We start from the raw sequence: 16085 nt of genomic DNA on the forward strand, positions 1-16085 counted from the left end.
TGTTAGGATAGATTTGGGTCGATCCACTTGGTCCGACTTATTATGGTGTATCCCCGTTTTTTGTTGTACTTGAGTCAGGTATAATGTCCTCATACTCTTTATCCAGTTCTTTTTATTTAATATAATTTTTCTTTTGACTAAAAAAAAGATAAATAAAAAACAAAGGCAAATTATATTTAGAAAAGAAGCGATCCTGAAAATGTGTATTTTTTTTTAAAAGTAGGTATATGCCTTTTAATAAATATTTTGTAATATTTTTTAACTGTTTAGATATTTCAAAGTTGAATTGTAGGAAAATTTGTTTTGATTGGGATTAAGATTAAGTTTGTTTGTTCTTTAAAAAAAATATTAAGTTGATGTGTTTTATCGAGGTATTTTATGTCTTTATACCTATGCTTGAGTTTGGAGCTAATAAAATGGCTTTTTTTCTGTTTCTTATATTGCATCTTATTGGAGGTGCGTATGCCAAGTACTTGTCATGCTATTATGAACCTTATAGTTTGGAAAGGAATGGATATATAATCAATAGTACTTTACGTGTGTGGTTATACTTTTTTTTTTTGTAAGAAGCATACATCTATTGTTTGCTCCACTTTGAGGCCAACCTTATAGTTGTCGTTCACTTGTGTTTTTCTATTCAAGATTTTGAAACTATGCTTTACTATGATTTCTCAGAAAAGTGAATGATAGGTTCGTCATGATGGAGAGAGCTATTTTAGCACATAAGAAAGGCCAACATACTAATGAGCCGCGAAAGGCTTGACGAGGCTTTAGAAGTCCAAGTTGATAAGAGTATGCTCCCTTTGAAGGTAGTGTCTATGCATTGATGGGCGAATATCTATAAAAGGTGCAACATGCATTGAGAAATGGTATTTTCTTGATGCGTTGGAACACAACTTGTAAATTGACATTTAAAGTGCAACATTTGAGTAACATGTCTGCTTTCGGCCAATTGTGTATAAAGAGCATTACAAATGCTGGAGGAGTGTATTCGTTCATTTGTGTGCAATATCTCTAGGGAAATAAGAAAAATCTACTCCCCATGCATCAAAAGGACAACATATTAATGAGCATGGAAAGGCTTGACGAGGCTTTGAAGTCCTAGACGAGCTTAAAGAGTATGCTCCCTACGAAAGTAGTGTATTTGCTTTGATGGGAATTATCTATAAAAGGTGTAACATGCATGATAGAGCATCTTTTTGAATTTGAAAGCATCTGCAACAGATGCTACCACCAAAGGTGATTAGCTTACAATAGGGATTTCCCAGTTCACTAATTTCTCTTCATTTAGTTATTCATTTCATCTTCAAATTTTTTAGATGATGCTGAACTTAGGGCATGTTGAGGATGGGCCACTTTTATATAGTGTCCACCAATACATCTCAGTAGTTGTGAATATATTCTGTTTAACACATTGGCTTAACACCAAAGTACTACCACATGTTCAGATGTCAAAGAAGAAAGCATAAATAACCAAATCATCACAAATTTGAATCGGTCGTAGAAGACTGACGAACTATTTGAATGCAAGACTGAGGCAATTATTGCATTGTTTATTGCAAGACTAAAGCAATTCATTTAAACGGTTAAAACATTCCACTAAAGAGCCAAAAACCAAAATAATTTTGACTTTGATAGCTACATCAGTTCTTGGACGAGTCTCGAATTTCTTCTGCATATCTACTTCAACGATGTACGTCATCTTAAACTGCATCATCATAAATGACAAACTTATGTTTATACTATAAATTTAGTATGAAACAAACAAATCCAAAAATAGATACATTTAAGCATGTAGATGAACAAAGAACATACAAATGTGATTTTATGGTACTTTCTAGTTGTGTCCAGGGAATGTCATTATTTTAGCATTACCTCCCACAGTTCCATGCGGTAAAAACAAATAAAACTCAAACTATATACATATCATGAATATTCAATGAAAGATTACAAATATTCTAGCTCTAAAATATTCATCATGAATATGCTCTGACATCAAACATGTTTACTTTACCCATCTTAACTATAAGAGTATTAACATCACCATTAGATTCTTATCTCATTTTAAAAGAGGCTGGAATGACATATCCGAAAGATCATACATATAAAGCAGAATAGTATTTTTCACAAAGAAACAAAATAAAGACGATAACTTTACTGACACGTATATCCGAAAGATCATATATGTATAACCCTGCAACTATCCAGAACTAAGAAGAAGGTTATTATATAACAAAAGGTTGCCATATTAATCTAAGATGTCCTTATGTAATACTAATCTTGAATTGTTTTTGTCCACAATTCACTCATTTTCAGGAAACAGTTAGAGTATAGGATAATAGGTATTAGAGTAGTCCCAGTAGTTTGGAGGATGAGCTTTGAATAGAGTAGAAACTTGAAGGAGGGATTCACCCTTATTATTTCTTATTTTCTTAATTAATTCAATTAGAGAATAAGTTTGTCCAAGGTCAAAACAAAACACTCAGAGCAGAAATTAAAGAAATTCATTGAATTCACAGTAATTGATACTAAAATAAGTTATGTCGATCCCAAACATATTACCACACAAAAATATGCTTCTGATATTTTTATATGAATTGTCTTCAAAGCAATACAGAACACATACTTACATAACTTATTCAATCCATAAACTATATGCCTTATTTACTTCATATTAGCTTTAAGTTGAATCAAAATATAAATCAAGTTTAACAGCTGAATTGCGACTTATGGCGCTGCCATGGCGGGCATCGATATTCCTTCACAAATTGACTGCAATCGTTGTTAAACATCTGTCATCCTACAATGGCGTAGCCTTTCAACAACACTGCAGCCAACTATTTGAATTGCATTGTACATTATATAAACACGTTACACTATTACTTAGACAATCATAATTCAAATTTGTAAGATGCATTTTAAAAAGGAAATTTCTTAGAGAAGTAAATGTTGAAACTTCAGCATAGCAATTTCAGAATACTAGCAAAGATGGCATCCACGGCGCGAGAATAGTTCCCTATTTTTGTTACTTACATGGATATTCCCCAAATTAATCTCTCTCAATTGTGTGAAGTTTTCTACCACATGTTCCACACCCTTCTCTGTGACACCATTACAATTTTTAAGTAATAATTGCAAAAGCCCACAACAATTCTTTGAGATCATATAAAGTGTTTCATTATCAACCGTTGTATATGACAAGTTCAACACCTCTAGCTCGGGAACTGCAAAGTTCATTCCATGTAGTTTCACTTTTGAACAGAAAGCTAAGTTCAAATGTTTAAGCTTACAACATTTCTTTAAAACTTGACAAATACCTTCTGATATTTGCGAGCATTGTTTCAAATCAAGTAGCTGTAAATTGGGGAAAATGGAAGCAAACATTTTGATAATTTCATCACTTAACCCTGAATTGTGACCCACATAGAGAGACTTTAATTGAGGGTATACACCAGAATGCCATATAGTCTCTTTCCCAATAGACGTGCCTTCCATATTAATCTCACTAAGTGAAAGACAGTTTCTAACTAGTGAAAACAAGGTTGTTTCTGTGAGATGATGACAACCATTAAGGTTAACAGACACCAAATTACCAAGATACAAAGAGAAATCAACAACATGCTGATCATTTAGAAAATAAGTGTAAGAAATTTTTAAATGTTGTATAGATGGATACTTGGATAAAAGACTGTGAATTGGATTAATGAAGTTGGTCTGATTGTTATTGAAGACCTGAGGGCGACAGAGGTTGAGTTCTTCTAACAAAGGGAAACAATTATCAATGGGTAGATCGTTCTCACAAAAAATATAAGTACCGTAACAAGTGAGAGAGGTCAAAGTTGTAATATTTTGGGAGAAAGCTTGCAACCCATCTGCGGGAAAGCGGCATCCACCTGGGAGTTTGAGTGATGTGAGTTTCAATGGGAAAGTTGAGATTTGAATGAGAAGATCGTTGAGGTTGCAGTCATTGTAGCAGTGTGTGAGGTCGAGGGTATTGAGGTTGGTGAACCTTTTGAAGAGAAGAGGGAGGAAAAGGCGTGATTCCCTTTTGAGAGTGAGTGAAAATCGAAGACGATTGGTGATGGAGAGGAACTGCTTGGAGACGAGGGAGAGAGAACTAAAGTTTTCGTCATCGTTGTTGTTGAGGAATCTGAAGACGCATTCCCAACACTCGTCGGGTAAATATGAATCTGCTTCTACGTGAACAATTTGTTGTGAGTGCCTCCGGCCCGATGATGAGTTAGGGTTTCGCGGAGTGTAAAAACAGAGGTTTGATATTTTGTCGGTGACAGATGTTGTGTAAAAAATGAGAACAGAAAGATGGAGATGGTAAATCTTGGTAAAATTTGACAGGTTCAATGTTTAGGGTAAATTTTCATTCGTTTCCTATAATTTACGGTGAGGTACACTTTGATTCCTTCCAATCCTTCATGCTTAGATTTTAATATTTTTTATTCAACTCCTTCAAAAAAAAAAAAATTATTCAACATTCTTATTTATATATCTTTAATTATTTACAATTATTTTTTTAGTATTATTTTTTCCACCTTATCCATTTATCGTGCGACAATTTTTTTTTTTTTTGTGTTTTCTAAATTAACCAACAATCTTCTGTGATATTGCCATACCTTGGAACTGCTTGGCATTCTCTGAAGGTTAGTCTCTTGCTGCCCTTCATGTGGTTCTACAAGCTAGAACTCCGGTTATTGTTTGCTTGTGTTTTTGTATCCAATATTTTGAAACTAAGCTTTTCTATGATTTCTTAGAGAAGTGAGGAAGGTTTGGCCGTGATGGAGAAAGCTATTTTAGCAGATAAGAAAAATCTACTCCCCATGTATCAAAAGGCCAACATATTGATGAGTCTGGAACGGTTTGACGAGGCATTAGAAGCCCTACACGAGCTTAAAGAGTACGCTCCCGTTGAAAACGATGTCTTTGCTTTGATGGCCAAAATCTATAAAAAGGCGAAACATGCATGAGAGAGCCATGTTTCACTATGGTATTGCTTTGGATTTGAAACCATCTGCCATGGACGCTGCCACCATTAAGGTGATTAGTTTACAATAGCAATTTCCTAGTCACTAGGTGTAAATTCCGTTGATTGACCGACCACTTTAGAACACTTCGAACTTCTGATTATTGCCATTTTTCATTTATTTTCTCATGTGACCTAAAGCTTCTTATTCTGTTCAAACAGGCTGCCATTGAGAATTGTATTTGCCTGATGAGTTGGAAGACAACTTGTAACTCGAAATTCGAAGTGCAAGATTTGTGTAATATATTTGCTTTTGGCTAATTGTGTATAAAAAGCATCACATTCACATCCGTCTAATTTCCGGATCACTATAACCGATTTCAGTTTTGTAGGACAGTCACATAGAAATTGAGCATATATATGATGTAATAGGGTTACCGAAAAGCTCTAATATTTGTTCAAAGTTGTTGTATTAGCTAGAAATCCATGTATTATTTACAAATATATCCAGTTCTTCCATCTCATTTCCAAAGCAAATAGGATATATTTGTTTGTTAGATTTTCAGTATGTAACTACTAGCAGAATGACGCTTCAATTTATTTCTAATCTGGTCATGCTCACTTCCAAATTTTATTTCTCTATTCACATCGTTGATACTTCAACCAATATTATTGTTGCCCATAAACCAGTCCTGGCTGAACCAATACTAATTTCCTCAACTATAGAATAAAAAAATTGAAATCCATTCATCACACTAAATATTGAATAACTCATTGACAAAATGAGTATTTGGTTTGGTTGCAAATATATGAAGCCTAGTAAGTTAATATTCTCTCTTTATTAATATTTATTAGTTTGTTCCTAAAATTAAGGACACAAATAAAAATTTGATTTGTTCTAACTAAATGTAATTATTTACTATAATTACTTTTATAGCCTTGTAACCTGTATTTTGAAAGTGAGACACAATTCTTGTATTTCTAAAGCTTACTTAGTAGAGCTTTCATTCTCTTTTTCTTCTTGAAACCCTTTCAATTATTTCAAAGGGAAACTATACTAGTAAAAAACTTGGTTTAACACCAAAGTACTACCACACGTTCACATGTCAAAGAAGAAAACACAAATAACCATAACTCTGCAAGACCTTAGTATCGATCATAGAAGACTGAGGCAATTATCTCAATACAAGATTGAGGCAATTTTTGTTTTTTTTTTTAATGCAAATAAAACTTCTTTCTTCCAAAATACAGTCTATAAGGTAGAAGATCTTTTTTCCAAACACAAAAGAGCTAACAACCAAATAATTTTGACTTTGATAGTTTCATATCCCAAACAAAACTCGACAACAGTTCTTGGACGAGTCTATAATCTCTTCTGGATATCTACTGCAACGATGTATATCATCTTACTCCCTTAAACTGCATCATAAATGACCAACATATGTTTATACTGTTAGTATCAAACAAACAAATCCAAAAATAGATATATTTAAGCATGTAGATGACAAATGAACGTAGAAATGGCATACTATGGTGTCATCTAGTTGTGTGCAGGGATGTCATTTTAGCATTACCTCCAAAAGTTCCAAGCGAAAAAAACAAATGAAACTAAAAATATATAAATATCATGAATATACAATGAAAAATTACAAACATTCTGGCTCGCAAATTTTCATCATGAATATGATCTTACATAAAAAATTCTTGCTTTTTGAATATTAACATCATTATTAGATTCTTGTATCATTTAAAAAGAGGCAGGAATGACTCATCCGTAAGATCATACATATATAGCAGAATACTATTTTTCACAAAGAAATGAAATCAAGACAATAACTTTATTAACATGTAAAGATTTCAATATAACTGCCAATTTATCAGAAGAAAATCACTAACAAGAATGGCACATATCATGGACATATTCATCAGAAAAACATCAACAAAACAAAATATAATAAAACTGCCAATTTACAATAATTATGTTTCAAAGATTACAGTAGTAGATTGCAACAACCAGTTTTTTACTGTCATTACTTACTTTTCAGTAAAAACCACTTTAATAAAGTTAGGCTTTTCAGCAAAGGGTGATGGAGGTAGAATTGTTTTAGCAGATCGTTGCTACAAAAGAAATATTCTTTCTGTCCAATATTCACTCATGCATGAACTAATACATTTTAGTTCATCATCTTTCATTCATATATTATAACATCAAAAAAAGGCAAATCCAATAGTCTCATTCATGATTATTACCTTTTCAAACCCCAATAAATTCCTTATTTTTAAATTCACAATTCATAAAAAAAAAAACAGCGGCCCATATCAGCGCATAGCAACTCGTATGTAATCACTCCATTAGAATGTCTAGGCATATTCCTTTTAAGGTATAAAATACCAAAACACATGTAAGTATTTCAGGTACCAGTTAGAATATATAATAATAGATATTAGAGTAGTTACTGATAGTATTGTATTGTATTGCTGATAGTTTGTTTGGTTGGTTCATTCTCTTCCAAATATAGGGATGATTACGGAAAACCTTTGAAAGAGAGATTCACTCTTATTATTTCTAACTTTCTTAATTCAGTTGGAGAACCTTAAAAGGGGAGACATGCATAAGTAATTAAAGAAATTCATAGAATTCACAGTAATTGATGCTTAAGTAAGTTATGAACATACTTCAAACACTTATCATCATTCAATTCATAAGCTATATGCCTTATTTACATCATATTAGCTTGCAAGTTAAATCTAAACAGAAATTAAGTTTGACTTCTGAATTGCGATTTATGGCGCCACCATGGTTGGCATCAGCATTCTTTCACAAATTGACTACCATGGTTGTTAAAAATCTGTCATTCCACCATGGCGTAACCACTTAACAACACTGCAGCCAACTATTTGTTTTACATTGGACACAATATATAAACATGTTACACTAAAATTTATCAGAGAATTAAATATTGAAACAAAAAGAACTTACAGTGTTCAAACTTCAGCATAGCAATTTCAGAATACTAGCAAAGATGGCATCCACGGCTCGAGAATAGTTCCCTATTTTCGTCACTTACATGGATATCCCCCAAATTAATCTCTCTCAATTGTGTGCAGTTTTCTACCACATGTTTCACACCCTTCTCTGTGACACCATTACAATTTTTAAGTAATAATTGCAAAAGCCCACAACAATTCTTTGAGATCATATAAAGTGTTTCATTATCAACCTTTGTATTTGACAAGTTCAACACCTCCAGCTCGGGAACTGCAAAGTTCATTCCATGTAGTTTCACTTTTGAACAGAAAGCTAAGTTCAAATGTTTAAGCTTATAACATTTCCTTAAAACTTGACAAATACCTTCAGATATCATATAGCAATGACCCAAATCAAGTAGCTCTAAATTGGGGAAAATGGAAGCAAGTATTTTGATGATTTCATCACTTAACCCGTAATTGTGAGCCAAATAGAGAGACTTTAATTGAGGGTATACACCAAACTCAACTAAAGAATTTGAATGTCGTACCCTAGCTGTCCCAATACCCGTGCATTTCATTTTGATTTCAATAAGCGAAGGACAGTTTCTACCGAGTGAAAACAAGGTTGTTTCTGTGAGATGAAGACAAGCACTAAGGTTTATAGACACCAAATTACTAAGAAGCAGAGAGAAATCAACAACATGTTGATCATATAAAAAATTAGTGCTACGAAGTTCCAAATGCTGTATACATGGAGACTTGGATAACAGACGGTGAATTGTATTAACGAAGTTGGTTTCCTCGTAATTGAAGACACGAGGGTGACAGAGGTTGAGTTTTTCTAGCAAAGGGAAACAATCAACAATGGGTGACAGATCCATGTAACAAAAATCAGTGGCGCAACAAGTGAGAGAGTTCAAAGTTGTAATATTTTGCAAGAAAGCTTGCAACCCATCTGCGGGAAAGCGGCATCCAAATGGGAGTTTGAGTGATGTGAGTTTTAATGGGAAAGTTGAGATTTGACTTAGAAGATCGTCGAGGTTGTGGTCATCATAGAAGTCTGTGAGGTCGAGGGTATTGAGGTTGGTGAACCTTTTGAAGAGAAGAGGGAGGAAAGGACGAGTTTCCACTTTGACTCTGAGAGAAAATAGAAGACTATTGGTAATGGAGAGGAGCTGCTTGGATACGAGAGAGAGGGAATTTAAGCAAGATCTATCGTTGGTGATGAATCTGAAGACGCATTCCCAACACTCGTCGGGTAAATAGGAATCTGAAATTCTCTTCCTCCTTTTTGTTGGATTTTCAGTGTGTTTCGGTTGTGGTAAATTTTCCGGTGAAGATTTTAGGGAAGAAGTTCTTTTCTTCCGTTTCATTGGATGGTTTGAGCGCCGCACGGTTTCGGTGATGGTTTGAGGATTTTCGATGAGAACAGAACAAGAGGCAGTTCTTACCGTAAATACTGTTCCTTCCTTCAATATATAAACAACCTAATGAGCTTTTTTTTTTATCAATCAATTTAATTTAAATTTATAAAATAAAAAAATTGATAATAATAAAGTGTCATACTCCAATTTGTATATATCTCTTTGAAGCGCGAAATCCTTATTTATTAATTTTGTTAGGACTGCAGCAATTTAACCCAATATTTTCCAGCTCATTTGTTGTATTAGGTTAGCAGTAATTTAACCTAATAAATTTCATCTAAAAAAATGCATCGCACCAATTTCATTCCTATCTTCTTGCCTTTTTTTTGTACACTTATTTAATACTAAAAAATGCATCGCACCAATTTCATTCCAATCCTGTTGGCTATATCCTTATTCGTATGTCAATCCCTTTACAATAAACCTGTGCAGAGCACGGGTCAAATATCTAGTTGTATATATCTCAAATAGCTTTTTTTTTGACAAAATCTCAAATAAAATTGTAGAAAATGGTCCGGTCAATCTTGTATTGAACCAAAATACTTGAGGTCTTCCGCCATTTCACCCATCCCAACTTGTATTTTATGACCTAATTTTTTTTAGTTTTAGTACACTCCTAACATTCATGTAACAATTTTGGGAGACATAGACCTAACTTATGCTTCCTTCATTTTTACAAAAGAAATGAAAATAAGTGCAACTAAAGTTTAATTGTCAGGTTATTGTTATTTCGACAGTTGTCAAAAGTAAAGTAAAAGCTATTTGTAATTCATCTTGAATATGCTAATATAAACATGAACAATGGACCCTTAAAGGAAGTTTTTGACTAACCCGTGGACCCTTAAAACTGTTACGCGTTGCTTTGGGCTGGCATTCGGCATCTGGCTCAATTTTGCTAAGAGCAACATTGTAGGGTTAGGTTTGTTCTGTTTATCTACTTGGATCTACCTCTAGGGGCGAATCCTATGCTAAAGAGGGCATGGCATAATAGGTTTGTTAGTTTGGAGATGGAATATGATTTGAAGTGTGTTTGTTTCAATCGATCTTTGTATATTTCTAAGAATAAAATGATATAAATGTGCATGCTTATGTTTGTTACAAATTTATTAAATTTTATTCCTAAGCATACAATACTATATATCGAAAATACTATATAGTATTGTTTATATTTTCTTTATATAGTATTTTTTTTCCTACAAAAACATACCATATATCGAAAATATAAACAATTTCCCAAATAAAAGGGTTAGGGAATAAATTTCCCAAGAATATTATAATATTAGTTTTACAGAGTGTTTGTTCAAATTATTTTTGTAGTTCTCGGACATAAATTGATTTAAATATGTATTCCTACGTTTGTTATAAGTTTATTCAAATTTATTCTTGGATATAAAATGTTGCATGGAATAGAATAATTTTCCCAAAGAAAAGGGCAGGAATAAAGATGTCATGAAGATGACAATAAATTTATGCATAACTATATTTTAACCTCCCTATTATAAAGGTTCATATTAATATTGTTATACAACCAAACTTTTTTTTTTTTTTATAAAATACTTTGGAATAAAAGTCCCATACTTATATTATCAAGAAAGTTATTCCTACGAATAAATCTCATAAACTTAAAACAAACAACCTCAGTCATAATATTATTATTATTTTTTAAAAAGCAATAAAACTTCCATCCATACATTTTCAAGAAAGTTATTCGTAACAATAAATATACTTGAAACAAACACTCTTTAAATAATTCAATATCATTTTTTTAGAGCACTATCACAAAAGTTCTATAAATTTAGAGCCTGTTCGATATAATTTTGTTGTAAGGAAAAAATAATTATTTTTTCTAAAATAATAATCACTTTCAAAAAAAATAATCACTTATAAGAGTATTGCATGCGTTTGTTATAACTTTTTAAAAAATCAGAAGCTAAAAAGAAAAATCTAAAAACATTCAAACGAGAAGTTGTTATGAGTAGCTTCTCAAAAATAGATTTTTTTAGAGGAAAAAAAATAAGGGTTTGTTTGTAGTGTAATATGTTCTTGTTATAATTTTTTTAACAAAGAAATTTTCAAGGAAAGCTTAAAATAAAAAATTTGTTTAAATTGCTTATCCTTTTTTTTTTGAAGGAAGGAATTTAAATTGCTTATCCTAAAATGTCATTCTAAGTATTTCATCATTTTGTGACTTAAATGAATATTCCCCAAATAAATCCCTCTCAGTTGTGTGCAGTTTTCTACCACATGTGTTTCACTTCCTTCTCTGTTACACAACAATTCTTTGAAATCACACATTGTGTCTCATCATTAATATCTGGATTTGACAAAGTTCATTTGTTTAAGTTCAAATGCCTAATCTTACTACATCGACTTAAAACTTGGCAAATACCTTTAGATATGCGATTACAAGAATTGAAATCAAGCACCTCCAAATTGAGGAATATTGAAGCAAACATTTTGATATTTTCCCCGCACAACATGAACGGTGAAAGTGAAACCAAAGAAGATAATACAAGGGGACGTATACAATGCTTATGTATAACAGGCATTTTCCCAATTTATAATAAGGCATCCCATTTGTCGGCGAAATTTTCCCAATGTTCCATGTAGGCATCAAGTTAGAGTACAACAAGGCCTGCAACTGATCTTAGGGTACCATGTAGGTATAAAGTACAAAAAATATCAATTGATCTAGGCTTTACATAAATTTGAGGATATGTATTAAAATTAGCAGATTTTAGACATCCGATTAAAAAGTAGCAGATGCTCTAGATGCTTTCCTTCTCAATGGATATCATAGTAGTTTCATCGAACTTTAGATGACAACATCAATTAATGATTCTAAAACACAAACAATTATCAATGTAAGCCCGTGTTAAAAGTGAATTTAATAAGAAATGAATTTAACACAAACGATTATCATCGAAATTTAGATGACAACATCAATTAATGATTCTAAAACACAGTAGTTTCATAACAGAAAAATACACCAACAGACCCCACAAATTCAATGTGTTTTTGCTTAAACTTCAGAAATTTTATTTCCTAATAATGGTAACCAAAAGGACTCGAACTATAGCTTGATGTAGGTAACGCATTTGCATATTTCATTTACTTCCCTTTTGTCTTGGTGCTAAATCATATTTTGTTGTTGCAAATAAAAATAGACTTTTGTAGAACGCCTCTGAGTTATCCAGCATGTGTCATACAAATATCCAGCATGTGTAGAAATTCCTATAAATTTTAAAAGATAAACAAGTTTTGATGATTAAACGGTTAACGAACTTTGATAGTTTTTTCATATTTAATATGTGTTCTTGAGTGATTAACTAAGATAAGAACAAAGTTTAAATCAAATCAGGAGTCAAATGATCAAAAAACATTGAAGACAGTGAACTCGGCCAGAGTTCGGAAGGTTGCTCCAAGGGTTCATCAGAACTAAACCCATAAGTTATTGTTCCCACCAAGAACATACAAAGCACACAAGACAAAACAAACCATCTACATCAAAGGATTATGATTTTGGACCAACCACGTATTAACGGCATTTATGGTGTCAAAGTCAAAAAGTACATGCATTGTTCATCAAGATAAAACAAGCAATGAAGTACAAACACTGTGAATATTCTTCTAAGTCATTAAAAAAAATCATCGTAGATGTTATACATGTTATCCTTCATTTAATTTCTATTAGGATTTGACTTCATCAAATAAGAAGCTTACAAATTATCTTATGTAGAACAAGTATCATTATTGTTGCGGATTCGATGAAAAAACTCACACCAATAACAACTTGATGTGTGGAGCAAGGGATAATAAAGCAACCAATAATCAAAGTGAATAGAACAGTTATAATCACAAGCCAAAAGTAGAAAACAACACAGCAAGAGAAAAGAAGAAGAGAGAACACAAAGAATCTGTTTACCCAGTTCGGTCCAAATTGACCTAGTCTGGGGGAGAGAGCAGCCCTCCGTTCCACTATTTGATGAGTAACGTTACAAAAGAGATGGATTACAAGAATAAGTCTCCCGCCTAATTCTACCCAAATCCCAGCCTCTTCCCGTAACCAAGAGACTCAATCCTAATAGTGTTTCCCAAGGTGAATCAACCCTCAAAACCTAGTGTTTGTTCCAAAGAGACAAACTCTATACAAACCCTAGTTTTGTTGTTGCCTTTCTAAACCCTTGTTTCAGCCCCCTCTATCTCAAGGTTTATACTGATACAATGCCTATATTTATAGTAAAAGAAACTCCCATAAAATTGTACCAAATCTGGCCCAAAAATACGTTTCTGAAAAATAACAGCACGCAAAATCGGGCCCCGATTTTTACCATTCGGGCGCCGATTTTTCCAGTAAGCCAGGCTGCTCCAACTGCAGCCAAAATCGGGCCCCGATTTTTGCCATTCGGGCCCCGATTTGTACTTTCAGCAAACATCAATTTTTGGCCTCCAAACTCCAATTTTGAGTCACTTTCACAACAATTATGATGAAGGTCAAAATATTGATGATAAAGAATTTTTTTTATATAAAGAAAGTGTGAATTCCAGAATATGTATAAAATAAAGAAGGGTTAATTAAGTTTTTAGTCCCTATAAATATTCATAGTTTTGTTTTTAGTCCCTACAAAATAAAATCACACTTTTTAGTCCCCATGACATTTTCCTTAAGCATTTTAGGGACTAAATATGCTGATGGAAAAATTTTATAGGGACTAAAAATGCTGTTGGAAAATTTTATAGGGACTAAAATTTGCTTAAGTTTCTTTGAAAAGCAACCTTCTTCCCTCAATCTCTGACAACCTGTAGCATACACAAAATGAATCAACCGTGGTAATTTCCATTTTTCCCAAATGTCACTCAATTGTCTGTGAAGAACCGCAAATACAACTTCCATGATGGAAACATAATGACTTTTGATCCTATTCATATATACCCAAATTATAAGGACACAAACCCATCTAGATTCCAGAAAGGAAATTTGGTACAAATATTAGGATCTCCAAGTTAAATTGACCATACTCTTAGATCAATAACTATCTGTACCCTCGCTAGTCCACACATCATCAAAATTAATTTGCTACAAACATGGCTGCCAAAAATATGCATCAACATCATTTTTCACACACAATATGCATCATGATAATCCAATAGATATATGATGCAAATTAATAGTTTCGATTGAAAATAAATAGCAGGTCTGTAGTCAAACTTTGTAAATATTAAAATAATGACAAACTTTAGCATAGCATTTTCAGAACACTAGCAAAGAAGGCATCCATGGCGCGGGAAGAGTTCTTTATTTTTATCACTTATATGAAAATCTCCCAAATAAATCTTTCATAATTGTTTACAGTTTTCTATCACATGTTTCACTTCTATCTCTATGGCATAATAACATTTTTCCAGTAATAGTTCCAAAATCCCAGAAACTCTTTGATATCATGACATAGAGTGTTTCATCATTAACTCTTGTATTTGACAAGTTCAACACCTCTAGCTTGGGAACTACAAAGTTCATTGCAAGTAGGCTCACTTCTGAACATCTGGCTAAGCTCAAATCTGTAATCTTACAGCATCTCCTTAAAACTTGACAAATTCCTTCAGATAATTTATTTCAAATTAGGGAAAAAGAAAGCTAACATTATAATCTTTTCATCACTTAATCTTAAATTTCTTCCCAAATAGAGAGACTTCAATTGAGGATATACACCAAGCTGCATGAAAGAAACAGAATACCCTACACCCTCTTTTCCAATAGATCTGTATTTCATTTTGATCTCACTAAGTGACGGACAGTTTCTAACGAGTGAAAACAAGGATACTTCTGTGAGGTCGCGGCATAGACTAAGGTTTATAGACACCAAATCAGCAAGAAAGAAAGAAAACGCGACAACATGTTGGTCATTCAAAAAATAAGTCTTTTGAAGATCCAAATGTTGTATACATTGACACTTAGATAATAGAGAGGAAAATTCACTAATGAAGTTTGTGGGACTGTTGATTAATGAAGCTGGGTAAATGAGGGTTGAGCTGTTTCAGCAAAGGAAAATATCGTAGTTTCATAACAGAAAAATACACCAACAGACCCCAAAAATTCTTATTTACAAATATCATATGAGTGTCGGACACTGATGCATGTCCGAGGGCACGCACCTTATTCAAAGAGTAGTGTTCATGCTTCATAAATAATAATCCACAGGACACATACCTTAAATTGATCGTTTGACATGCACATCTAATCTTAACATCTAATTTTCTTGAATCGCAAAGGCTAATATTAATCACTTTTAAATCCAAGCGAGCCTCTGATTCAAGTTTCTCCATCGTCACAATGCACATCTCTATGCTCGCATGTCCCTTCACAATTGACATCGCATAATTGCTCTGTTATGTTCTTTTTGCGCCTGGTTCTGTCACACCAACATTCTTCAGTTCATGTGAATAAGGTTTCAATGGCGAAACAGTTCTAGAACGCAATAGCCATCGGTTAGGGTAGCAATAAATACTTGTTATTAGAAGGGGATTTAACATAATTATATATGTTGTTTTTGTGCAATATACTGTTGCAATACTTTATCTTGTTACTAGAAATATCCTAATTAAATGAAATATACGTTAAGCTTTTAAAGTCCTTCATGTCCAATGAGTTGTTAGATCTGCCTTTAACAAAGACAACAGATATAAAAAACCTAACTCAATAGATATTCTATGGCACA

General features: G+C 32.9%; 2 protein-coding genes across 2 annotated transcripts; both read right to left on the minus strand.

Moving 5' to 3' along the window:
* Positions 1 to 2674: 2674 nt before the first annotated feature.
* LOC146912919 (uncharacterized) lies at positions 2675 to 4988 on the minus strand. Its single transcript, XM_085720807.1, has 2 exons — positions 4914 to 4988; positions 2675 to 4335 (listed from the first exon to the last, which is right to left on the minus strand). The coding sequence occupies exons 1-2, from the start codon at positions 4986 to 4988 to the stop codon at positions 2980 to 2982; spliced, it is 1431 nt and encodes a 476-aa protein (XP_085576933.1). The 3' UTR covers positions 2675 to 2979.
* Positions 4989 to 6134: 1146 nt separating this feature from the next.
* On the minus strand, positions 6135 to 9358 carry LOC146912920 (uncharacterized). The gene is made up of 2 exons (XM_085718287.1): positions 7956 to 9358; positions 6135 to 6394 (listed from the first exon to the last, which is right to left on the minus strand). Exon 1 carries the CDS (start codon positions 9316 to 9318, stop codon positions 7990 to 7992), a length of 1329 nt encoding a protein of 442 aa, XP_085574413.1. The 5' UTR covers positions 9319 to 9358; the 3' UTR covers positions 6135 to 6394; positions 7956 to 7989.
* Between the last annotated feature and the right edge of the window lie 6727 nt (positions 9359 to 16085).

Source organism: Medicago sativa, chromosome 6 (assembly GCF_051527215.1).
Source record: "Medicago sativa cultivar Bolivia chromosome 6, Bolivia_mono, whole genome shotgun sequence".
Classification (NCBI taxonomy): domain Eukaryota; kingdom Viridiplantae; phylum Streptophyta; class Magnoliopsida; order Fabales; family Fabaceae; genus Medicago; species Medicago sativa.